Raw genomic sequence first — 24080 nt, 5'->3', positions numbered from 1 at the left:
GTTTTGAGAGCGGTTATTCTTTGATGGTTAAGCTTCCCCCCCCCACCCCACCCGAGTCTGAAGTATGTTTTGGGTTGCTGATAATTCATCATTGCTAGGAAGATAGGGATGTGTGAGGTGTGTTCCTTGTGTTCGCTTTTGCAATGCTGGAAGGGCCCGAGGTCCAGCCACCAGCCGCTACTCCCCCACTGCACCCAGTAATAGCACTGCCATCAACTAGAATCCAGAGTGTACTATACATTGTGATGAGGGAAGTGTTTCTAAGGGGCACGCTATAAGATAACCAAACTTGAGCAGTTGTTCTGTGTTGTTCTGTAGCAGTGGCATTTGCATCGGAGTAAATATATATTTCCTGCTCCAGCCTTGCTGGCATTTCTTAGCTCCAGTGTGTGGATATTCTGGCAAACTCAGCTGAGAAAAAGGTCGCTTGGGTGGGATTCACTGTGTTGAGAAAGTGGTTGGTGGAACTACACGAACGACCAGGGCAACTTCCCTTCCTCTCTGGGCACCCTGGGAAGGTGCTGTTCATTGGGCACTAGCCTAGCAATTTCTCAAGAGGAGTCATTGGCACATGTGACAAAACTTCAATTTCTGGAGCACTTTTGAGGGGGCCGTCTTGACAGGGCCGGGAGAGTTCATCGCTTGGCATTTGTGTGATGGGCATCAGCAGAGATCTTCCTTTAAGTGAGGTGTTGGTGTGCAGAGAAGGATGTATTATTTTCTTCCTGGGGAAGGAGTTGATGTTAGTAGTATGTCTGCCATGGCAAGAATAGGAGCAGGCTCCTTTGGGATGTGATCTGGCTTGGGGAAGTCCAAATGCTGGGCAAGTCCTGAGGAGATTTTGCTTACTTTCTAATCAGGCTTCTTTTTCTGATTTTCCTCATTCAGGTCTCTTTTCCAAGGCCTGTCGGCCAACACCCACCTCAGTGAACTCCACTTGGACTTGAGTGGATGTGAGGTAATGCGAAGATGATGATGATGATTTTATTAATTTATACCCTGCCTTTTTGCCCAACAGGCACACAAGGTGGCTTACAGCACCTTAAAAATACAACATTAAAAAACAATTTACAATAATTAAAAAATCTAAAAACAAACAAACCCCGTGGATTTTCATATAAAAAGCAAGAACGCCAGCCAGCCGGTCAACAATTAAAAGCTTTTTGAAATAAAAAGGTCTTCGGTCCACGCCGAAACGTTAGCAATGAGGGAGCAGTTCTCAGTTCTAAGGGGAGGGTATTCCACAGTTCGGGGGCCACCACCGAGAAGGCCCTCTTCCTGGCCGCTGCCCCTGGCCTGGCCGGATGGATGGGGCAACCCTATTGTGTTGCGTTGATGAGCTTTTCCACCTAGGTGGAGCCCTGCAGGGCAGGCCTGGTCCAAGGGCAAGTCACGCCTGAGGTGCACAAAATTCACGCCTCCCACTGCTGCTGCCATGGCCACCCTTCTCTTCCTTGTCCAGCCGGTTAGGAGGGGGTCAAAAGGAGCAATCCAGTGGCATTTCCAAGCAGGGCCCCACTGGAAAAAAAAACCACATAGAAGGCAGCAACCAGGACCCCTCACCTTGCTACTTAGTCTCATGGTCTCTTTAAACAAATTAGGAAGTTCAGAAAGAGCTGGGAAGGCTCCCAATGTGTCCTGCCCTTCCTGTTTTATCTCAAACAAAGGTGGGCAACCTTTTCCGACAAAAGGACCTTTTCAGAGAAGGCATCATCATGTCATAACTAAACTTCCGGGTTACTGAAGTGAAGTGGTGCTGTGGAAACCTAGCTCAGAGCAGGCCAGATAACTTTGGGTGGCGGCTGAATCCAGCCCGTGGGCTGTAGGTTGCTAACCCCTGGTCTAAAGGGACCATGGAAGGGAGGAGTAATATGAGGGAGTAGGGGCTCCTGATCTGTTTCCTGCTCATTTATCCTGGTTGGTACTCAGAGCAAGATGGTTCTAGCAAAACTAATGATGCAGAAGAGAGTTCCAACCTTTTGTTCTCTTCAAACTCACTGGGTAGTGCAGTATTGATCAAGCCACTTTCTTTCAGCCTCTGTTCCTTTTGTATAAAATGGGAACAACCAAGCAGCATAGCTGGAAAGAGTGCCTGGGGCACACCTGGGGCACACCTTCCAGGGCCACCTCCTGACCTGGGGTACCCCCTTACGTGTACCCCTCCTGATGTAACCAGAGCTGTGTTTCAGTTGCATCTGGAGAGTGTTCTGAGGCCTTAAAGCATCACTTCCAGTTTTGCCTTAAAACCCAGAAGTGACATTCTGAGGCCCCCCCGTGGGTTGGGCAGGACCCCAGTGTCTGCTGCGGGAACAGCATTGCCATCCCCCACATAACATAACCCCCCCAGCTATGCAACTGGGGACAACGATAAGCGCTTTGCAGGTTTGATAGTGCCTTAGGAATCCATCCAGCAATGGGAGTTCTGCACAAGATAAGACAGGGGACGTTGGGCTCCACCATGGCTCTTGCTTAATATTTTTGTTGCTGGTGCCCACCGTGGATGAAGAAGAGGCAGGGTGCAAACTGTTTCTGGAGACTGAGAGCCCAATCCTATGCATGTCTGCTCAGAAGTAAATCCCATTATAGTCAACAGGTCTCACGCCCAGGAAAGTATGGATAGAATTGTAGCCTTAGACCAGGGGTGTCCAAAGTTTTTGGCAGGAGGGCCACATTGTCTCTCTGACACTGTGTTGGGGGCCAGGGGAAAAAAAGAATTAATTCACATTTAAAATGTGAATAAATTTACATAAGTTTACATAAATGAATATATTAAAGATGAACTTATATGAATAAGTGCAGGTCTTGCAATAGCTCAAGCCCTATAAAAGGCCTTGCACAAAGCAAGGCTGGCCTTTGCTTTGCTGCCGCTGCTGCATCACAGACATGAAGCAACAAGCAGTGGTAGGAGCCCTGTTCCACAGCTCGCGCGAAAGGTCGAACAGTTGGCCGTCATGCTGAGAGCAGTTGTGTCGGGCCAGTGCGGGCTCAATAAATCTCTGGAGGGCCAGAGGCTCATTGGAGACTGGGGGCTCCCTGAGGGCCGCATTAAGAGGCAAGTGGCCCCAGGGCCGGGGTTTGGGCACCCCTGCCTTAGACCCTTATTCGGTGTCCCCTGACTTCTCCCATGGAGATACCTAGGTAGGGAAAAGGCCTGAGCTTCTGCTGTGCTGTGGATGTGACAGGATGGGCCATTTTCTCTTTCAATCCAACACCAGTCTTCTCACATAGAAGGAGTTGGGAACTGAGCTGCTCCTAAGATGGTTTGCTCCAGAGAAGCCCACATCTTCTGAGTTTAACAACAAGCCTCTTCCACCAGCCTTCTTCTATTTCCTTGTGCTTAGTGTTGAGTCTCTCTCTCTCTCTCTGTTTCCCCCCCCCCCCCCACTCAGCTGCGCTCCCCTGGGGCCCAGGTGCTTCAGGAGCAGATGCCTGGAATAAGCGCCTTGAGTAGCCTAGACCTTTCCGACAACGGTGAGTCTGCGTGTACATCGGCAGCCCTTGAGCCTGGCAGTCGCGTTGCCTTCTCCTGCCAAAGTCTTCTCTTTGTTTCAGGCTTTGATGCAGACTTGCTGACGCTGGTCCCGGTCCTTGGAAAGAACAAGTCTTTGAAGCACCTCTGGCTGGGAAGGAACTTCAATGTGAAATCCCGGTGGGTAAGCCCCATCCCTGGGTGCTGTGAGCACAGCCTCCCGGCCTCACACCCACCCCTGTGGATCATATGAAAGCATAAGAACCTGCTAGATCAAGCCAAAGGCCCATCTAGTCCAGCTTCCTGTATCTCACACTGGCCCACCAGATGTCTCAGGGAGTGCAACAAGATGCCTGCAGCTTGGTCCCACTCCCTTGCACCTGGCATTCTGAGATAGCCTACTTCTGAAACCAGGAAGTTGCACCTCCCCATCGTGGCTTGTAACCTGGGATGGATTTTTCCTCCAGAAATCTGTCCAATCCCACTTTAAAGGAATCTAGACCAACGTTTTGTTGGTTCTAACTCTCCCAACGCTCAGAGAGCAGCGAACACGTCCCTCCTCTGCCTAGGAGATGGGACAGATTTCTGGAAGAAAAGCCTATCACAGGTTACAAGCCATGACGGGTGGGTACAGCCTCTCAGTCAGGGGGGGACAAAGCACTCAGTTTTGCAGGGAGCCTCACCGTGGCATGAAAGCAACCTCTCCCCTCCGCAGCCATTCAGGGCAGTGGGCGCAAAACGTAGGCGAATGCTCCTGGTTTTAGAAGGAGGCTACCTCTGAATGCCAGATTCAAGGAATGAGTGGCAACAGGATGAGTGATTCAAGGATGAGTGGCTTCCACTTGGGCCTTTAAAGCATCAGCTCCTGACCTGGCTCCTTAGTCTGAGGGGCATTTGAAGTGCAAATTCACATCTTGGAAGCTAAGCGGGGTCAGGCCTGGTTAGTACTTGGATGGGAGACCACCTGGGGATACTGGGTGCTGTAGGCTTATACCATAGCCTTTTGAGACTGAAGGTCGCCAACCAGTTCCTACTCACGTGGAGTTTGCTCTGTGTTGAGATCACAACCGCAGGGGTTCAAACAACAACTGCAAACCCTCATGTACAAGATATTATTGGGCAGGAGGTCTGGTCTAGAGGGTAGAGCCTCCGTCTGCCTGAAGATAACATCCACAAGGTCGCCAGTTCGAGGCCACTGGCACCGTGCGACCTTGAAGCAGCTGACAAGCTGAGCCGAGCTATTCCATCTGCTCTGAGCGTGGGAGGATGGAGGCCAGAATGTGAAGCCAGATCGGAATGAAACACCTTGAATGTAGTCGTTCTTGAAAAAAAGAACCTTCTTTGAAATTGTAAAAATCCCTATTTAATAAGGGATTTAATAAAGCCTGCCTATGTAAACCGCCTTGAATAAAGTCTTGAATAAAGACCAAGAAAGGCGGTATATAAATACCTGTTATTATTTATTATTATTATTATTAGAACCAGTGTCTAGGTTTTTTAAAAAACCTTTCCATGACATTGCTTTTCCCGATGCTCTCGTTCCTCAGTGTGGCATCTTCCTTTATCTCTTCCCAGAACCTTAGAAGAAATCCTTCAAAAAATTGTGCAGCTGATCCAAGAGGAAGACTGTGTAAGTCCCTTGCCGTGCGCGGCAGACATTTGGGGAGAGGGTGCAGTGGGGAGGGACAAACTGGGACACCAGGGCAGAGAGAGACAGAATGTAGAGGACTGTGTGATCGGATCGCTCTCTTTTTGTTATTTATTCTGAGCTGGGGGGGGGGGCTGTTCATGTCACTGATGAAACAGTGCTGGGGAGGGGGGCTTAACTCTTCTTACTTGCTGTTTCCCAATCTAAATTGCCCTCCTTCAGTGGAATAGCTACATCATCTGGCATCCTGGGGCACAAAATTTTTAATATCCCCCATGTTAACCCCCCTGGAGTGTTTAACATCCCCCCCCCCAATGTCCTAGAGGTGGTCTGAGGCATGAAAACTGGAAGGCCCCCAGGAAGCTTTCTGAGCCTCACCTCCCCAAGACTCAGAAGGCCACTTTTTTGCCTCTAGTCCATCATATGGGGTGCAGCTTGGCACCCCCTCAAGGCTTGGTACCCGGGGAAATGTACCCCCCTGCCCCACCTTAGCTCTGTCACTGTCCTCATTCCTGAAGTGTCTGTAAAGTCTGCTGAGGAAGAAGCGCAATGAAGTGTCTGGATGATAGTATTGAGGAGATTGACTGGCAGGAGCGCTACAGGTTATCGGGCAGGGGTCTTTCCCAGCCTAACATGGAGCTACTGGTGGGGACTGGGCCTGCTTACCCCTTCTATGTGCAAAGCAGGTGCCCTGCCCCATCCGTTGCAGAGGGCAAACAGAAATTGCACGGGAGGCAAATGTATGAAAGGGGTCAGGAATGAGGCACGTCAGAGGCTGAAGCAGAAGTCGATCCAAAGTGGTGCTTGATGTGCTTTGTTGGGCGTTTAAAGTCCAGAAGGCCCTGCCCCGTTTCCTTTCTCCTGTCCAAAGTCCCTGCAGTCTTTCTCGGTGGCCGATTCCCGGCTGAAAACCCGCACCAGCATCCTGATCAACGCCCTGGGCAGCAACACTTGCCTGACCAAAGTGGACCTGAGTGGGAACTGCATGGAGGACATTGGGGCCAAGATGCTGTCCAAGGCCCTGCAGATCAACAGCACCCTGAGGTGTGGAAGCCCCTGCTGTCCCGACAGCCCTCCCCTGTGGGTTAGCAGTACCAAGCGGTTTGGCTGTCCCTGAGTGTGGTGGTTTGGTTTCAAGGAGCCCGAGCATAAGGCCTGCTGCCTGTGATGGAGGCCTTTGCGCCACTGTCTGAGGACCCAGGAGGGAAGAGGCCCCGCAGTGAGGGTGGGAAAGGACTTCACAGGGAACGCCCCAGAGGGGGTGACTGATGGCAGCCTCTCTTGCTCCTCAGGAGCATTTCCTGGGACAGGAACAATACCACGGCACAAGGCTTTCAGGACATCGCCCGGGCCCTGGAGAAGTGAGTGTGACCTGCAGTCTATTTCTTTTCATTTATAAAGAGGCTGTGGTGATGAATCATTGGTTGAGAACGTCAGCAGAGCCTGTTGGTCAAACCCCAAAGGCTCAGCATTCTGATTTTCCCGTCAGTGCTCAGCCAGGCCTGACCCCCCCACTTGCCATTTCCTACTGCTCAGGAAATACTGTTGGCAACCTTCAGTCTCGGAAGACTCTGGTATCGCGCTCTGAAAGGTGGTTCTGGCACAGCGTCTAGTGTGGCTGAAAAGGCCAATTCGGGAGTGACAATCCCTTCCACACCAGGAGCAAGTGCAGTCTGTCCCTGGCCTGTCTCCCTGGCTATGGGCCTTCCTTCTTTGCCTCTTAGCCTCAGACTGTTGGCCAAGTGTCTCTTCAAACTGGGAAAGGCCATGCTGCACAGCCTGCCTCCAAGCGGGCCGCTCAGAGGCCAGGGTTTCCCACTTGTTGAGATCCATCCCTAAGGCCTTCAGATCCCTCTTGCAGATGTCCTTGTATCGCAGCTGTGGTCTACCTGTAGGGCGCTTTCCTTGCACGAGTTCTCCATAGAGGAGATCCTTTGGGATCCGGCCATCATCCATTCTCACGACATGACCGAGCCAACGCAGGCGTCTCTGTTTCAGCAGTGAATACATGCTAGGGATTCCAGCACGTTCCAGAACTGTGTTGTTTGGATCTTTGTCCTGCCAGGTGATGCCGAGGATGCATCGGAGGCAGCGCATGTGGAAAGTGTTCAGTTTCCTCTAACAAGCCTGTAAAACCCTGTAGAGATCCTATTTCATGCACCTTCCCCCCCCCACAGTCTTTTCTTATTAGAAGGAGCATGAGAGCCACTTGTGCACGCATTTGCCGGTGTGTGTGTTGCCAGCTGGTCTCCCACTTCCTCTCTTGCAGCAACTACACCCTCAAGTTCATGTCCTTCCCCATGAGTGACATCACAACAGCCTACCGCAGTGCCCCGGAGAGGACAGACGAGGTGTGGCAAAAGGTGAGCCCCCTGTGGATCTCCCTTCCAGCACTGGGACACTGGAGTGACATAGAATAATTTATTAAACCAAACAATACTTCTAATAATATTAGAATGAATAATATTATTTTATTGCAGCAACTGTTACCCTGCACATACCGGATCTCATCTGATCTTGGAAGCTAAGCAGGGTCAGGCCTGATTAGTACTTGGATGGGAGACCGCCTGGGAATACCGGGTGCTGTAGGCTTATACCATAGTCTCTCGAGACTGAAGGTTGCCAACCATTGAGTGTATGTCTTAGGTAGAGCTCAGGGCGGGGCTTGTGGTTCCGCTTTTGGGCCTTCTTTTGAAGATCACAACAACCTTGTGAGGGTGGGCTGGACTGAGCCTCTTCTCTCTGCCTCAGATCCAGTGGTGCCTTCTCCGGAACAACCACTCCCAGAAGTACCCCCAGGAGCAGGCCTACCGCCTCCACCAAGGAATTGTCACCAATAGCGCCGAGCAAGTAAACGTTCCCATCTCCCTGTACAGACCCCAGCCCTGCCCCCGGCCCGCCTGGAGCTGCGGCTCCCCACAGGCTCCTTCCCTCCCCAGGCAGAAGAGCGCAGGCCTGCAGGCAGGATGCTGCTCTCTTCTGCAGGAGCCACGCTTTTGGCTGCCTGGTCTGAGGCCAAAGGAGGGGGCTCTGGGAGGCTGCAAAGCAGAAGGTAACAGCTGTGTTATTCCCTCTCCCCAGATGATGAGCCGCCTTTGCGTGAGAGTCCAGGAAGAAGTGCGGGTGCTGCGGGCCTGCTCAGCCGACACTGTCCAGGAGGAGGTGCTGTATGCCCGGGAGCTCATGAAAGAGGCCAAGAATTCCAGGGCGGTGAGAGAATATTCTTCTTGCTGCCCAGCTGTTGTCCTTCAGAGGTGTCACTAGGGTAGAGCCTGAGACCCGCCTGCCCCGGGTGCTGTGGTCAAAGAGGAGCATGATTTCCCCTCAGGCTCCGGTCTAGTTATGGAGGAAGCTCTGGCGGCTTCATGTCCCTGTTCCTTCTTCTTCAAAGGGCAGCCTCCACAGGAGAAGGAACAGGGTGTGCAAAGCTGCTGCATCGAGCCGCTGCATCGAGCACTCCTGAAGTGTCCTCCTGAAGTGACATCACAATGTTACATGATGCCGTGACATCGCTGCCCCGGGGCAGTACATTACACCTCTTTGTCCCCCTCTCAGTGTGCCCTCCCCTGGGTGTAATCTGGGTGTAATCTGGGTGTAATCTGCACCCATTATGCAGGGCACAAAGCGACTGGTCCTGAATGTCCTCTGCATCTGCCCATCCCTGAAGCTTGTCCCCAGCTTAATTAGAGCTGACTGGTGTCTCCGAGGACTGGAAGTGGCTCCCCAGGGCCTTGGGCAGGGAGAGAACTTCCCCAGCCCTGCTGTCTGGGATCCTTTCTGCTGGAGAAACCCAGAGCAGCATCTGGGGAGGGGGCAGTTCTGACTGCGAATGGAATGCTTTGGCTGCTGAGCGACGGCCCCTCTGAGCAGACTGTTGTCCAGTCTAGTTGGCCTGCAGCCGCTTCCTGACGCCTTGGGCAAAGATCTTCTGTAACTCTCCTCTTGGAGATCCTCTTTATTGGAGGCTGAACCTGGGACGCGTGCTTTACCGTTGACTGTGGCCCTCTCCCCAGTGCCTTGGCAGGCTGTAAACAAGCAGTGCAAAAGAGTGTGGTTTCTTCACTGCAGTGTGATCTTTGCTGCCCTCCACCTCCACACATGGAAATAGGGTGTCCAGCTCACAGCTCAACTTCTTTCATCCTGGATGGAATTATCCCCCCACCCCCCGCTGCTTGTAACAACCATCTTCACATCCCCCCCCCACTGTTCCCTTTCCCTGCTCATTTGGATCTAGAATCAGGTCCAAGACGTCTCCACAAGTGTGCCTTTTCAGCCTGCAGGCCAGTGAATCCCCTTTTCTGGTCTCTCTCCTCCAGCTGTTCCCCAGCTTGTATGAGCTTGGACACATATTAGCCAGCGATGGGCCAGTCCGGCATCGACTGGAGTCAGTAGCCACTGAAGTGTCAAAAGCGGTGGACAAAGAGCTGCAGGTAACACAAAGAGGAATTTGTGTGGGGCCATTCTGATCTTATGAACATTCCTGCTGGATCAGGCCAAAGGCCCATCTAGTCCAGCTTCCTGTATCTCACAGCGGCCCACCAGATGCCTCGGAGAGTACACAAGACAACAAGAGACCTGCATCTGGCACTCTGAGATAGCCCACTTCTGAAACCAGGAGGTTGCACATACCCACCCTGGCTTGTCACCTGTGACGGACGTTTCATCTAGAAATCTGTCCAATCCCCTTTTAAAGACATCTAGGGCAGGTGCCATCATCACATCCTGTGGCACAGAGTTCCACAGACTAATTACATGCTGGGTAAAGAAATATTTTCTTTTGTCTGTTCTGACTCTCCCAACACTCACTTTTGATGGCTGTCCCCTGGTAGTGTGAGATGGGAAAAAAACATCCCCGTGTTCACTTTATCCATCCCCTGCATAATTTTGTATGTCTTGATCATGTTCCCCCCGGCGCTTTTTTCCTAGACTGAAGAGCCCCAAAAACTGTAGCCTTTCCTCATAAGGGGGATGTCCCAGTTGGAACATACCCAGTAATCATTTTGGTGCTCTCTTCCGCACCTTTTCTAGTTGTAAGATGCCCTTTTTGAGGTGTGGTGACCAGAACTGCCTGCAAGAATAACTGTCTTCTTGCCAGTAGGGGGCACTCTGGCTCAGTCAGTGTTAGGTTGATGCTCTTTGTGTCATTCTGGTTTTGAGTCTAACCTCAGCATGGGGTTGCTTTTGGGGGGAGGTGGGATGTCTTGCCACGGTGGGGCCAGGCCTGCCTCAGAGATATGACTGTTCTCAAGAGACCCCAGAGCAGCATCCAAGGCAGCTGAGGCAAAGACTGCTTCTGCCTTTTCATAGCTGGGTAGCACAGTGAAGGAATAAGAACTTGCTGTGCGCAGTGGAGTAGCTAGAGGGGTTCAAAGCCCTAAGTTTTGCAGGCACCTGAACGTGCTGTGCAAGCAACCCCTCCCTTTCAGAACCATTCTGGGCGGTGGGGGCAAAACAGAGGTGGAACACGCCTCCATTTTGCTCGCACTGCCCAGAATGGCTCCAGAGGGGAGGGGGAGGGGCCGCTTGCACGATGTGTTCAGGTGTCTGCAAAACTTAGTACTTTGCACCCCCTCTAGCTACACCACTGGCTGTGTGTGTTCAATTCAGAGACACCGTGCAAGCGTGTGGTTCAGAGAAAGGCCGTCATGTGGACACGCCTCATGGGAGTGCCTGTATCCCACGCTGCTCTTCTTATTGGTCCTCCCTTCAACAGGTGATCTTGGAGTCCATGGTAGCCCTGACGCAGGAGCTGTGCCCACGGGCCGTGCAGGCAGCCGAAGAGCATAGCAAGATGTTGGCGGCCGTTTCGGAGCGTGTTGTCGTCCCCCGAAACTTCATCCGGGGAGCTTTGCTGGAACAGGCCGGCCAGGACATTCAGAACAAGCTGAAGTGAGATGTGTTGGGTGTGGGGATGGGGCTAAAGTGTGCACTGGAGGGGAAGTGGGGAGCAACCCCAGAGGGGGTGAACTCTGGAGTGGGATTCGCGTGTGAGGTGCCAGCAGGTTGAGCGAAGGGGGAATGTGGTGCAGGATCCGGAGGCCTGTGTGTGTGAGAGAGAGCCTTCTTGACTTCTGACCCTCTTGCCTTCTGACCCCTGACCAGCGAGGTGAAGCTCTCGGTGGTGTCCTACCTCACCAACACCATTGTGGAAGAACTGTTGCAGGAGTTGTACTACGCCCACAAGAATCTGGTGAGCCCCCAGCACCGTCCTTCTCTCTTCCTCCTCACCCAGTGGAGTGGGGGCTACTTTGCCCCGGATACCAAGCCTTGAGAGGGTGCCAACCCCCAACCACCCCCAGGTGGACCTGGGGTGAAAAAGGTAGCCTTCTTATGTCTGGGGAGGCCACGCGCAGCCTTCCTGAGCCTCAGGGGGACTCTTAAAAGCATTTCCGGTTTTTGCTGAAAACCGGTAGTGCCTTTCTAAAGCCTTCTGAATCCCGGGAGAGAGGTGTTAAAAAATGTTGTGCCCCCGGGTGCCAGATGGCTTGGCTACACTGTTGTCCTCGCCAGCCACTGACATCGGAAGCTCCATGCATCTAGGGCCAGACCCTTATTCTCCTTTTGTCCGATTTCACTTCTGGCAACTGTTACCCTACACATGACTGATCCCGTCTGATCTCAGAAGCTAAGCAGGGTCAGACCTGGTTAGTACTTGGATGGGAGACTGCTTGGGAATACCAGGTGCTGTAGACTTACACCATAGTCTTTCGAGACTGAAGGTTGCCAACCAGCCAACCAACCACTTCTGGAAAATACAGAATAATAGCAAAGAAGATGTTCCCTCAGAGCAAATTCAAAGTGCTTTCCCATCACCACTGTAGAAGTACAACCCCCCCACCCGCACCCCACAATATCAATCAGAGGTTGGCTGGGAACATATGATTTTTGGGCATATGGAATCCTGGCTTCCATCGTGCATCGAAGTGCTTGAATACTTACTGTGCTGCCCCGCTTTAGCTATACTACTGTATCTGTGCATTCCTTTCTTCCAGTCAACAGGTTTAACTCTTCCTTCCCCATCACTCTTCTCCACTGCAGGCCCAGCACATCGCTCACCTCCACCGACTCTCTGAGGGGGGGCAAGACAACCTGGCCCTCCTGGAGCAGCCAGGGAGACTTCAGCCTCGTGATCACGTGGAGACCACAGACGACGAGCTGGGCTCCAGCATTGTAAGTGCCTAAGAGCTGGCTCTGGGGAGTTTCTGAACCTGTGGGCCGAAGCTCCGCACCGTCCTGGGTAATGGCAGCTGACATCTCTTGCCTCCCTGTCTCAGGACACCATGGCCATCAAGAGGCAGAAGAACTGCCGGCGAATCCGGCCTGCTTCGGCCTTCATCAGTGAGTGCCGTGTCCCCTCTCTCAGGCTGTCCTCCTTCCACCTGCACCTTCTGTCTTTCTGCACAGATCTTCCCTCTTTCTGCTCTGTGTTTTCAATCTTTCTGTGCACAAACCTCATCCAGGCACAGGCTTAGCCAAAATGAGGTGGCTCTCCTCGACTGTAGAAACAACCTTGGCCATTGTCTGAGGAAGCTCTGCTTTGGGGCAGCAAAAGCTGCATGGTGAGGGATGCTCCAGCATCCTGCTGTGCTCCATTTCTGGAGCCTCAGCTCCTAGATAAGGGATCAACAACCTACGGCTTGTGGGCCAGATCCAGCCTGCCACCCAAAGTCACCCAGTGTGTACTGAATTCAGCTTGGGAAGCACAGCCTGCCACCCAATATGCCACATGCCAGACAGGGCATAGCAAAACCACTTGCTCAGGGCAAGTGGCTCTGCCATGCCCTCTCTGGCATGGGGCAAATTGCACCTCCTAAACTGAGCTCCACGTAACCTAGTCGCTCGGTGATGGTGTGATGACGTCATTGCCGAGCATCCAGATCCTTGGCCCAAAAATAAGGGGTCAGCAGCCCTCTACTAGATATTGTGCTGCGACTTCTGGAGATGGCAAATGCTGTGCTCAGGCAGGCCTCCTTGCACATCCCTGGGTCCGTTTCGGGCCTCAGTAAGGTTCTGGACCTGCGGCAGCTGGTTTCTGGGAGCAGGGGGAACTGGCTGTCAGTCCAAGTGGGCCAGAAGCAGGGGGCCGGTCCAGAGCAGGCAGGAGTCAAGTTCCAGAGCGGCCACTGGGGAAATGGCTCAGGCACTGGCCTCACACAGCAGGCAAGTCGCTCAGACGGAGGAGCAGCTCTGAGGCTGGGCTTTCAGGTACTGGTGCATTCAATGGACGTATATTCCGCTTGTCCGTCTGTTCCACCCAAAGCGACTTACAAGCTGGGCCTTGGAGTCAGCAGACTAACGGCTCCAGCCAGCTAGGCCTATAGCTGAGATGGTCCCCACAGAACCCAGAGCTATGGAAGGAGAGGGCTGTTCCACAGGAGGCAGTGCACCCAGAAAGTCCCCTGCACATTATAGGGGGTCCGTCGCCATTCATGTCCGTCCATCCCCCAGCCTCTCTCCCATCAACCTGCATTCTCAAGTCACCTGCGCGCCTGTCCCCATCAGTCTCAGACACGTTCTCTCCTGCAGGTGGCTCGGAGCAGGATGGAGACCTGCTGGCCCCTAGCAGGGGCTCCCCGCTGGGCTGGATGTCTTCGGCCAGCAGCAGCTCCCAGTTCCCGCGTTCCTGCAGCGCCTCCTTTGAAGCCCTCTCTGACCTGCCAACCGAGGGCACCCGCCTGGAGCATCGCACCCGTGGCCGGCCTCGGCCCCCCCGCAGCGTTCCTCACGGTGGCTTCCGTTCCAGCGTGAGTAGCGCTCTCAGTCCTCTCGGCTTGGCTCTCTCCCCTCTCCTTTCCCGGCCATTGGTCCTTCCTCTCCTGTTTGGCAGGCCTGGTTTTCTTTCGTTCGTATATTGCTCAGTCATGACTTGCCAGTAGCGTGACAAGAGGGGCGATTAGATGCGCCTTGCCTTTGCCTGGGCATTGCCTTTGCTGCCCGGAATGGCTCTGAAGACAGATGGGAGGGGCCACTTACGCAACATGTTGCGGCACCTGCAAAATGTACTCTGCTGCCACCCCCTCTGGCTATGCTACAGTAGAGCACAAGAACATAAGAAGAGCCCCGCTGGATCAGGACGTAGGCCCATCTAGTCCAGCTTCCTGTATCTCACAGTGGCCCACCAGATGCCCCAGGGAGCACACCAGATAACAAGAGACCTGCAAGGCCTCCTGGGAATTGTAGTTTAAGAACATAAGAACAGCCCCACTGGATCAGGCCATAGGCCCATCTAGTCCAGCTTCCTGTATCTCGCAGCGGCCCACCAAATGCCCCAGGGAGCACACCAGACAACAAGAAGACCTGCAAGGCCTCTTGGGAATTGTAGTTTAAGAACGTAAGAACAGCCCCACTGGATCAGGCCATAGGCCCATCTAGTCCAGCTTCCTGTATCTCACAGCGACCCACCAAATGCCCCAGAGAGCACACCAGACAACAAGAAGACCTGCAAGGCCTCCTGGGAATTGTAGTTTAAGAACATAAGAACAGCCCCACTGGATCAGGCCATAGGCCCATCTAGTCCAGCTTCCTGTATCTCGCAGCGGCCCACCAAATGCCCCAGGGAGCACACCAGACAACAAGAAGACCTGCAAGACCTCTTGGGAATTGTAGTTTAAGAACGTAAGAACAGCCCCACTGGATCTGGCCATAGGCCCATCTAGTCCAGCTTCCTGTATCTCGCAGCGGCCCACCAAATGCCCCAGGGAGCACACCAGACAACAAGAAGACCTGCAAGGCCTCTTGGGAATTGTAGTTTAAGAACGTAAGAACAGCCCCACTGGATCAGGCCATAGGCCCATCTAGTCCAGCTTCCTGTATCTCACAGCGACCCACCAAATGCCCCAGGGAGCACACCAGACAACAAGAAGACCTGCAAGGCCTCCTGGGAATTGTAGTTTAAGAACATAAGAACAGCCCCACTGGATCAGGCCATAGGCCCATCTAGTCCAGCTTCCTGTATCTCGCAGCGGCCCACCAAATGCCCCAGGGAGCACACCAGACAACAAGAAGACCTGCAAGACCTCTTGGGAATTGTAGTTTAAGAACGTAAGAACAGCCCCACTGGATCAGGCCATAGGCCCATCTAGTCCAGCTTCCTGTATCTCACAGCGGCCCACCAAATGCCCCAGGGAGCACACCAGATAACAAGAGCCCTGCATCCTGGTGCCCTCCCTTGCATCTGGCATTCTGACATAGCCCACTTCTAAAATCAGGAGGTTGCACATACCCATATTTCTTTACTCAGCGTGTGGTTGGTCTGTGGAACTCCTTGCCACAGGATGTGGTGCTGGCGTCTAGCCTAGGCGCCTTTAAAAGGGGATTGGACAAGTTTCTGGAGGAAAAATCCATTACGGGGTACAAGCCATGATGTGTATGCGCAACCTCCTGATTTTAGAAATGGGTTATGTCAGAATGCCAGATGCAAGGGAGGGCACCAGGATGAGGTCTCTTGTTATCTGGTGTGCCCCCTGGGGCATTTGGTAGGCCGCTGTGAGATACAGGAAGCTGGACTAGATGGGCCTATGGCCTGATCCAGTGGGGCTGTTCTTATGTTCTTACCAAGGAGGAGGTCCCACTGAACTTATTGGGACCTACTTCTGTGTAGCCATGCCCAGGATGGCACTGTGAGACAAGCAGCACACATCACCTCCCCCATTTGCTGCCTCTGTCCCTTTCATCTCCTTGCATTCTCATTTGCCTATCAATTATTAGCGATCTTACAGTTTCTCGGATGTCATTCCTTTTTCAGAAGTATCTGAGCTTAATCCAATTCAATCTGAGTCAAGCCTGGGGAGCTTGTCCATCACCATGAGCGCCTCTCTTCTTCATGTTTTTTATTCATTTCCTCCTTCTCTCACATGTTCGGGGGGGGGGGGAGTTTCCTCTTCAGCCTGCACCATGCTGCATGGTGAATTATAAACAAGACTTGGATGGGAGACCGCCAGGGAATACCAGGTGCTGTAGGCTTATACCATAGTCTTTCGAGACTGAAGGTTGCCAACCATACTCAAGGAAGCCAGTCTGATTTCCTCTTCCAAATGTTCCTTGCAGTGGTGTAGCTAGAATGGGTGCAAAGCACTAAGTTTTACAGGGAGCCTCACGGCAGTGTGCAAGGGGTCTCTTCCCCTCCCTTTCAGAGCCAGGCATATGCCTCTGTTTTGCTCCCACCTCCTGGAATGACTCTGAAGGGGAGAAGCCCCTTGCAAGTCACGGTGTTGCTCCCTGCAAAACTTAGTGCTTGGCACCCCCTCTAGTTATGCCACTGGTTCCTAGACAGGAAGCACCATCTGTTGGAAGTGGAGCATTCTCCTAGGCTGAAAATGAAGAGGAAAGGCTCCTTGTAAATATGCAAAAGGAGTCAACAGGGCAACCTTTTTCCCAACAGAACCGCACACTGGGGTCTATTGAGTCCCAGGAACAGGAGAATGGATCGGTACCACGGCTGGACGAGGGTCTGGATGAATTTTTTAGCAGGAGGGTGCTTGCGGACAACCCCAGGTGAGCCTGGTGCCCCCCTCCCCTCTCCTGACTGTCTTTCCTGCAGAATTTGTTCCATGCCAGCCGAGCCCTGAGAGTCCTTTACTTCCCCTTAGCCACAGTGGCACTCAGGAAGTACTGCAGATCCCTCCTGCAAGATCATGTAAAGCAGCCTCCTCCTGAGTGAGGCCACTTGTCCTTGCGTCCTTTTTTGCCTGCCTTGAGTGGCAACAGCTCTCCAGGGGCTCAGAGAGGGGTCTTTTCCAGGCCCACCTGTGGATACTGCCAGGGATGGAATCTGAGACCTGCTGGCAAAACTTGTGCCTGGCCGCCGAGTGAAGGCCTCTCCCACCTACATTAGTTCCTCCCATCTCTCTCTCTCCCAGCTATCCTCGAACACCCAAGAGTTGTGGGGTTAGGCCAGGCCCGTCCGACCCTCTCCCACCCCTGCAAAAGAAGAGGAGAAGAGGTCTGTTTCACTTCCGGAGGCATCGCAGCATCAAGGGGGAGCGTGACCCTGAGGACCTGCCCCCCAGTCCTCCCCCACCACCAATGGGCGGGGATGAGCAAAAACCCCCACTGCGCCCCACAGTCGCTCCAGAAGAAGAGAGGAGGCCAGGTCAGGACATTCTGGGGATGGCAGTGCCTCTTCCGGGAATGGGGGCCATCGTCCCAGGAAGTGGGGTGAAGGGCCTGCCAAACAGGGTCAAACAGGTAAGGAAGCCTTGGGTTCAGGGGACGGGGCAGAGGGGCACTCCAAGGAGATCTGCTTTTGAGACTTTCCCCCCCCCCAACGTCAAGGGCACCAATCCTGACATGGAGAGGGCAGAGCCAGATCCCAGAGCGGTGGAGCTCTTGCAGACCCTGCGGGTTCAGGGCGTGGCCTTGCCTGGAATGGGACGCGCCAAGGGCTGGAGCCTGGATGCCAAGCTGGAGGTAATTGTGGGTTAACTGGGAAAGAGGCTGAGCTCTGGGAGGCCCTGCACATGCCCGATCTCGTCTGATCTCGGAAGCTAAGCAGGGTCAGGCCTGGTTAGTACTTGGGTGGGAGACCGCCTGGGAATACTGGGTGCTGTAGGCTTATACCATAGTCTTTCGAGACTGAAGGTTGCCAACCAGTTCTGGGAGGCCAGAAGGGGCCAGCTCAACACAACTCTTTCCTTGCCTGGAATGCCCATGTTTGTTGGCCTGTTTAGAGTGTCGACCTGGAACGCGGAGGAAGCATGCGGGACCGCCAGCGGAGACGCTCCTCGGACGACTCAGGTACGTCACACCCCCCTACAAGTCCCCCTCCTCCACCTTGCCTTTTCCGTGCCCCATGGAACAAAACTGTTGCCTTAATCTAGTGCAGTTTGCTGGGCTGGGTCCAAGAGACCTCTGTTCCTATGGACTCTGTTGGAGTTTGAAGTTTGGGTGCTTGGAAATTAAAAATCAGGTGTCAAGGAGTATATTGAGTTTCTAACCCCAGTCCAGCTTTTGGAAGTCCATCGATTTTAGCGGGTGAAGCACACATTTTAATCTTCCTTTCTGAAATCAAGGGGACTTAGAAGAGCCCGACTGTAACTGGATCATGACTCAAGATTCTGGTTCATTAATCAGAGTGAGAGCCATCGTGTGAAGTGTTCTGGTGCCATCCTTTTTGTCCCCACTCAGCACCAGTCATCCGCAATGCAGCATGTTCTAAACAGGTGAATTAGGAACATGAAATCAGTGGCGTTGGGCAAGCCCAAAACATTGTGGACTTGATCTCTCTCCCTCCTGTGTGTAAAATGGGCATAATGTTTATTTGTAGGACCGAGTGAATATTTGGCATAGTCACATTTTATTGGTGTGTTGACTCTGTTTTTGAATTGTGCAGGGCAAGGAGGCTGGAAGCCGAATCCTCCACTGCAGAGCACCAAGCCAAGTTTTGCCACCATCCGGCGGGCTGAAGCCACCTGGGACATAGGTGAGTATGGTGCAGAAGCATCTACTGTCAGAGGCCTGCTAACTAATGAGACCTGCTTTTGCACCATTCTCCAGCGTAACAGCGGTGATTGCCCGTGGTGGTTTTTCAAAAGGGTTTGAGACATTCCCAGAGGTTGATACATCTATCAACAGCAATCGGTTAAGATTAGAGACAGTGCCAGGGCCTGAATACTGAATATTTCAGGTTCAGAAATGTGAGTCTTGGGGATTCATAGTGCTCACCTGACCAGCATATTTTCTAACTTTGATTTTAATCTTTCACTCTCTCTCTCTCTCTCTCTCTCTTCGCTTCTACCCGGGGCAGGGTGAGGAACGGTTAGGTTGAATCCCAATTATTTTACCTGGGGGCACTCATCCATTACTAGCCATGATAGGCAAACAGACCCTCAGAGTGCAGGGGGAGAGTGCCTCTGATTCGCAAATAGTAGCATAGCTAGAGGGGGTGCTAAGCACTTAAGTTTTATGTAATGGAAAGAAATATTCCATTACGTTGCATTACATTCAGCGCCCCTAGTGGCTGAATGAGGTATATAGTGACGCTGAGAGACCTGGATTATAAAGTTCATTAAACTTAAAACGGAGCGGAAACAGAGACAAAAAAATATGTTTGATTTGCGTCGTCGGTTGCTTGAGGCTTTTTCAAAATCCTTTCCCCCCTTTTCCTCTGCAAATCAATTTTGCCCCTTGCTCTAGCAGCCTGGAAGGGCTCCGAAGAAGAAGGGGAGGGGCTGCTTGCATGTTGGAGTGAGACGCCCTGCAAAACTTAGTGCTTTGCTCCCCCTCTAGCTATGCTACTGGGTGGCAGAAGGGGTACCCTTCTTAAGGGGTACCTATTGCTGGCTTGATACTGTTTTTATTCTGCTGCATTTGTATTCCATGCTGCTGTTTGGATTATTTGTACCCTGATTTATTTGTGCTGCTCTTTCTTGGTTTTTATTGCGCTGTTAGTATTTTATTGTTGGTTTTCATTGTAATTTGATTATGTATAGTTAGCTGCTTTATATGTAGTTAGCTGCGGGGAGTGGAAGGCTTGGTAAACGAAGAAACAAACCAACCTGCATTGTGGTGTGGGAAAGGCAGAGAGGCGCAATGGTGAGAGTTGGCCACACTCCTCTGTCTCTGTGTTCCTGCTCCCCAATGCGCACAGCTGAAGAGAGCTCCCCGCGGGAGGGCAGGGGCAGCAAAGAACTCCGTGAAGACACCCCCAAGGAAGAGACACGGAAGGAGACAGACGAGAGGGGGGTTGCTCCTGCAGTGAGCTCTGAGAAGGACCGCTTGGTGGCAGCTGCGAAGGCAAGTGGGCTGGCTGGCTGGGTTTTGAAGGGTGGGAGTGGGAGAATCAGGGGGGGGGCCGAGCTGGAGAGCTGGACTGTAGAGCACACAACAGAATAAAACCCTCTGCCAGCAGTCGTTGCTGCAGTGGCCTGACTTCCTGGGAGAGACGGCATGAATTCAGATGCTCTTCTGAAAGGCTTGACCTGGCCTGATCGCTGGTGGGGCGCGAGCAGTGGGCACTTGGGTTTCTCTTTTGTCAAGCCACATCACAACGCGCCCAGAATAGCACCTGCCCACTGAAATCCATTCTCTGCCCAGCGTGGTGGAGTTGCTCGGGGGTTCCCAGTGAGAGGGTTTGTTCCAGAGTTTGAGGATCAGCTCCACTTGCTGGAGGTGTTTGACCCTGGCATGCCTGCTCGTTAAGGGCCCAGTTCTATTCAGCATTCCAGTACCGATGCAGCTGTGCCAGTGGGGCATTGAGTGGATTCTGTGATGGGGGAAGTCATGGAGGACTGTGATGGGGAAAGTCTGCTAAGGACTCACCTTAGCAGATGTTGGTTACCTCAGGGCTGCATTGTGTTGGTGTTGGTGCTGGAAAGCTGGATAGCATTGGGCCCTTAGACAGTTCAGAAATAGATCTAGTATTAGCAAAACACAGTAAGTCTCTAGTGGTTTCTCTGCCAGAGGAAACCTGACTCTTAACATCAGTGAAGGAAGAGGAACTAAGAAGCCATTTATGTCATTGGGTCAATATAAGTTGGTGTCGGAACATGCAATCGTTTGGTTTTCGAGGAACTCTTTTTCATCGGACAGAGGAAGAGGAGGACCTCACAGCACTCGGTTTAGTTGTGGAGGCTCCAGGGCAGCTTCTGCCTGATCTCACCCATACGCAGATCTTTGCGCCTTCTCCATTTTACAGCAGTTCAGGGATCCATTGATCGCCCCACGGCCACCCAAGCCAGTCGCTCTTCCCCGAGGAAGGAAGCCTCCCAGCCAACCCGAAAGAAGCCGCAGCAATGAGGAAGCAGGCCTAGTGGGAGGGGCCACCCCAGAAGATACACGTACGTGCCCCCCAATTGCCCAACCCCGACGCAGATCTCAGGAAAAGGAAAATGAAGGTGACCGTGGGGCTGGGGTGGCAGGCTGGGGGGTGGGTGTTTCCTCAGGAGGCTGCAGGGGCTCAGATCTGGGGCTGCCTGGTTCAGGGGCTGGAGAGGATGTCAGGGCCCTGCTTCCAGTTTGTCGCTTTTAAGTGCAGTGGTACTCAAGTTTAGCACTTTTAAGTGCTGGGAGTGCCAGAGTGAGATGCAGTGGTGAGGTGCTCCCTGCTCTGAAGGCCCTGCTCAGTCTGATAGGAGAGAGGTGAGGCAGGGGCATCCTGACTCTCTTGTTTCTCTTCCAGGAGACCCTGAGGTGGGGAGGAAGGCAGCCCCCCTCAAACCAAAGAGGACGCGACGAGCACAGTCGTGCGACAAGTTGGACTCGGATCGAGGCCGAAATCTGGGCTCTGGAGGTGAAGCATGCACACACGCTTGTGCCCCCCTCCCAGAAGGAATGGGGGTTGAGGTCAGGAATGGGAGTCAAGGTCCAGGCTCCAGCCTGGAAGAGACACTTAGAGCTTCAGGTTTCCTCACAGTCAGTCAGTCAGTCAGTCAGTCAGTCAGTCAGTCAGACTGACTGACTGACTGACTGACTGACTGACTATCTATCAGCAGCATTTTGAGGAGGGAATAGATGGTAGGGGTGGACTGTGGATGTTCACTGCTAAGGGTCAGTTATTCTGCACATCCTCAGAAACTCACCCTTCTTCAGTGGCGTAGCCAGAGAGGGTGCAAAGCACTAAGTTTTGCAGGGAGTCTCACTGCAGTGTGCAAGTGGCCTCTCGCCCTCCCCTTTGGAGCCATTGTGGGCGTATGCCTCCATTTTGCTTCCACTGCCCAGAATGGCTCCAAGGAGGGGGGGGGGCGCTTGCACGCCTTGGTGAGGCTCCCTGCAAAACTTTGTGCTTTGCACTCCTTCTACCTACACCACTGCCCTGATTATGGTGGTTACTTCCTGTTTCCAGAGGTGGTTTGAAATGGGAAGTCTGGGACAACGGACCCCCTACTTCAGGTGTACTGACCTCCAGTGTGTGCAGCTCTAGGAATCTTTAGGGAAGGCTTGATCCGGTGGTGGAAACATCGAGGGCGATTCTGTTCCTTGAAACAGTTGGCAAGGCAGGCCACCCCTGGGCCCGCCTCGCCATCCCCTTCCTGTGCATCGGGCACAGAGCAGCTGCTGACTGAGCAGTTGTGGCTCCCATCATAGCAACATACGAAGATGGCCTAGAGAGAACAAGAGAGCTGAAATTCAGTGGTACACTGCCTCTGAACATGGAGGCTCTGCTGTGGAGCTTATAGTCATGGATAGACCTTTCCTCCTGGATGAATCTGGCTGATCCTTGTTCAGAGCCATAGGTGTGCAGGAACAGAAGCAAAGGCATCCAAGGCAGGGTGGGGGTGAAGTGGTGGCATCCAAGGCCAGTCGCGGTGAAGAGCAAAGTGCAAGGGTCAGTGGGAGGGGAGGGCGGCAGCATTCTGGGGGGGGGGGGTCTTACGTGCTTCTCAGAGCAGTTGTTGGGGAACACCTGATTCTTGCATTGGCTTGAATCTGCCTGCTTGTTTCCTCCTCCTTTAAGGACACTGTAGTTGTCCCCCTGCTTTCGGAGTCCTGACACCCACAGCTAACCTCCTCTCGCTTCCTCCCTCCTGTCTTGCACCACCTCCCCAGGCACCAGCAGCACCCCCCTGCCTGACCCCCCTCCGCCCCCCCCTGAGTGCAGCCTGCCCAGCTGGAAATCTCGCCCCGCAGCTCCCCATCCTCTCCTTTCAGTGGACCGGACCACGGGTAGGTATCAGCGCCTTCCTCCTGCAGCCTGTTTTCAGGACATGGAAAGATTTGCACTGACATCCCCCCACCTCTCTCCCTCCCACCCCTGACGGCTCCTTCTTTCTGCAGGAACTCCCGAATCTGGGACAGAGTGATGGACAGGCGGCCGCCGCCGACCTTACTGCAGATGAAGCGCTGAGGCCTTTTCATCTTCTGGCGGAAAACATGGGGGACCGTGGAAGCTACAAGGAGAGAGGAAGAAGCGCGGGGAACGTCCCCCTCCAAGCTCCCCCTCTCCCGCAAAGAGGGGCTGACCCCCATCCTTCAGAATTCATCTGGGACCACTGGGTCCCCAGCGCTGCAGCCCCCTTGTTCTTTTCCACTTCTCCGTTTGTGCCTGTTTTCTTCCCTTGCTTTCTGGGTCACGCCCACCCACCCCGTGCCCCAGAGGGGCTTGATGCTCCTTTTTAATCCAGGTGGTGAGGATATGCCACCCTCAGTCCCTCCCCCTTCTCCCAAGTTATCTGGGGTGTTGAGACTGAATGAAGCACCTGCCCCTCCCTGGGAGAGAAATTTGAGGTGGCCTTCTCTTCCTCCCCCCCATTTCTCTCTCATCTTATCATCCAACCCCCCACCCCCTCGCCCTGCTGCTCCCGCCTTTCACACCCTCTTTCCTACAGTCCTCACTGTTCTATTTTCAGCTTGTACAAAAGAGAGAGAATCATAATAAATTATATATGGAAATAAAAAGCCACCACGGTCCTGCTTGATGTCGTGGCGTCTGCTAGGAAGCCTGGAGTCCCAATCGCCTCCCACGTGGCAGGCCGGCCTCTGCGCATTTAGCCAGTCATGCACACAGAGAGAGTGGAGTCAGACGCTGAACATGGTGGGCAACCTTCAGTCTCGAAAGACTATGGTAGAAGCCTACAGCACCCGGTATTCCCAGGCGGTCTCCCATCCAAGTATTAACCAGGCCTGACCCTGCTTAGCTTCTGAGATCAGACAAAATCAGGCATCTGCAGTTGAACAGGGCTTGAGCGAATGCTGTGCTGAGCCACCTCTGCCAGAGCAGCCATGCCAATCGGGCATGCACTGCATCTTGCAGTGGGGCAGCAGTCACAGAGGCCTCCTTGAGGTATGGGAACATTTGTTCCCTTATCTTGGGGCTGCATTGCGGCTGCACTGGTGCTGGAAAATTGGATAGGATTGGACCCTCAAGCAGTGGTTCTCAAGCCTTTTAGCACTGGGACCCAATTTTTAAAATGACACCCTATCAGGACTCACCCAACATGATGAGATTTAAAATAAAGGTGATCTAGAAAGAAATGATATTTAATTTATTTATTTACTAGTAATTTTTTTTGTTTTGTTTGCAAAAAA

At 53.0% G+C, this 24080-nt stretch overlaps 1 protein-coding gene and 1 pseudogene across 1 annotated transcript in view; both read left to right on the top strand.

Annotated features, from left to right (window-relative positions):
- Positions 1-23349, top strand: part of CARMIL3 (capping protein regulator and myosin 1 linker 3) — a 44371-nt gene extending 21022 nt beyond the window's left edge. The window contains exons 10-33 of the mRNA XM_066630422.1: positions 889-958; positions 3390-3471; positions 3553-3649; positions 5045-5099; positions 5989-6161; positions 6410-6478; positions 7387-7480; positions 7869-7967; positions 8199-8327; positions 9434-9547; positions 10831-11006; positions 11220-11307; positions 12156-12287; positions 12392-12455; positions 13644-13861; positions 16498-16610; positions 16976-17303; positions 17391-17525; positions 17786-17852; positions 18448-18537; positions 19705-19850; positions 20752-20893; positions 21235-21345; positions 22830-23349. Of these exons, the coding sequence (XP_066486519.1) occupies positions 889-958; positions 3390-3471; positions 3553-3649; positions 5045-5099; positions 5989-6161; positions 6410-6478; positions 7387-7480; positions 7869-7967; positions 8199-8327; positions 9434-9547; positions 10831-11006; positions 11220-11307; positions 12156-12287; positions 12392-12455; positions 13644-13861; positions 16498-16610; positions 16976-17303; positions 17391-17525; positions 17786-17852; positions 18448-18537; positions 19705-19850; positions 20752-20893; positions 21235-21345; positions 22830-22855 (2818 nt within the window). The 3' untranslated portion in view covers positions 22856-23349. The remainder of the gene's footprint in view (positions 1-888; positions 959-3389; positions 3472-3552; positions 3650-5044; positions 5100-5988; positions 6162-6409; positions 6479-7386; positions 7481-7868; positions 7968-8198; positions 8328-9433; positions 9548-10830; positions 11007-11219; positions 11308-12155; positions 12288-12391; positions 12456-13643; positions 13862-16497; positions 16611-16975; positions 17304-17390; positions 17526-17785; positions 17853-18447; positions 18538-19704; positions 19851-20751; positions 20894-21234; positions 21346-22829) is intronic.
- Positions 7590-7709, top strand: LOC136654872 (5S ribosomal RNA; annotated as a pseudogene).
- Positions 23350-24080: the final 731 nt, after the last annotated feature.

The sequence above is a fragment of the Tiliqua scincoides genome, chromosome 5 (assembly GCF_035046505.1).
Source record: "Tiliqua scincoides isolate rTilSci1 chromosome 5, rTilSci1.hap2, whole genome shotgun sequence".
NCBI classification, from domain to species: Eukaryota; Metazoa; Chordata; class Lepidosauria; order Squamata; family Scincidae; genus Tiliqua; species Tiliqua scincoides.
This window is presented reverse-complemented; position numbering and strand designations above follow the sequence as displayed.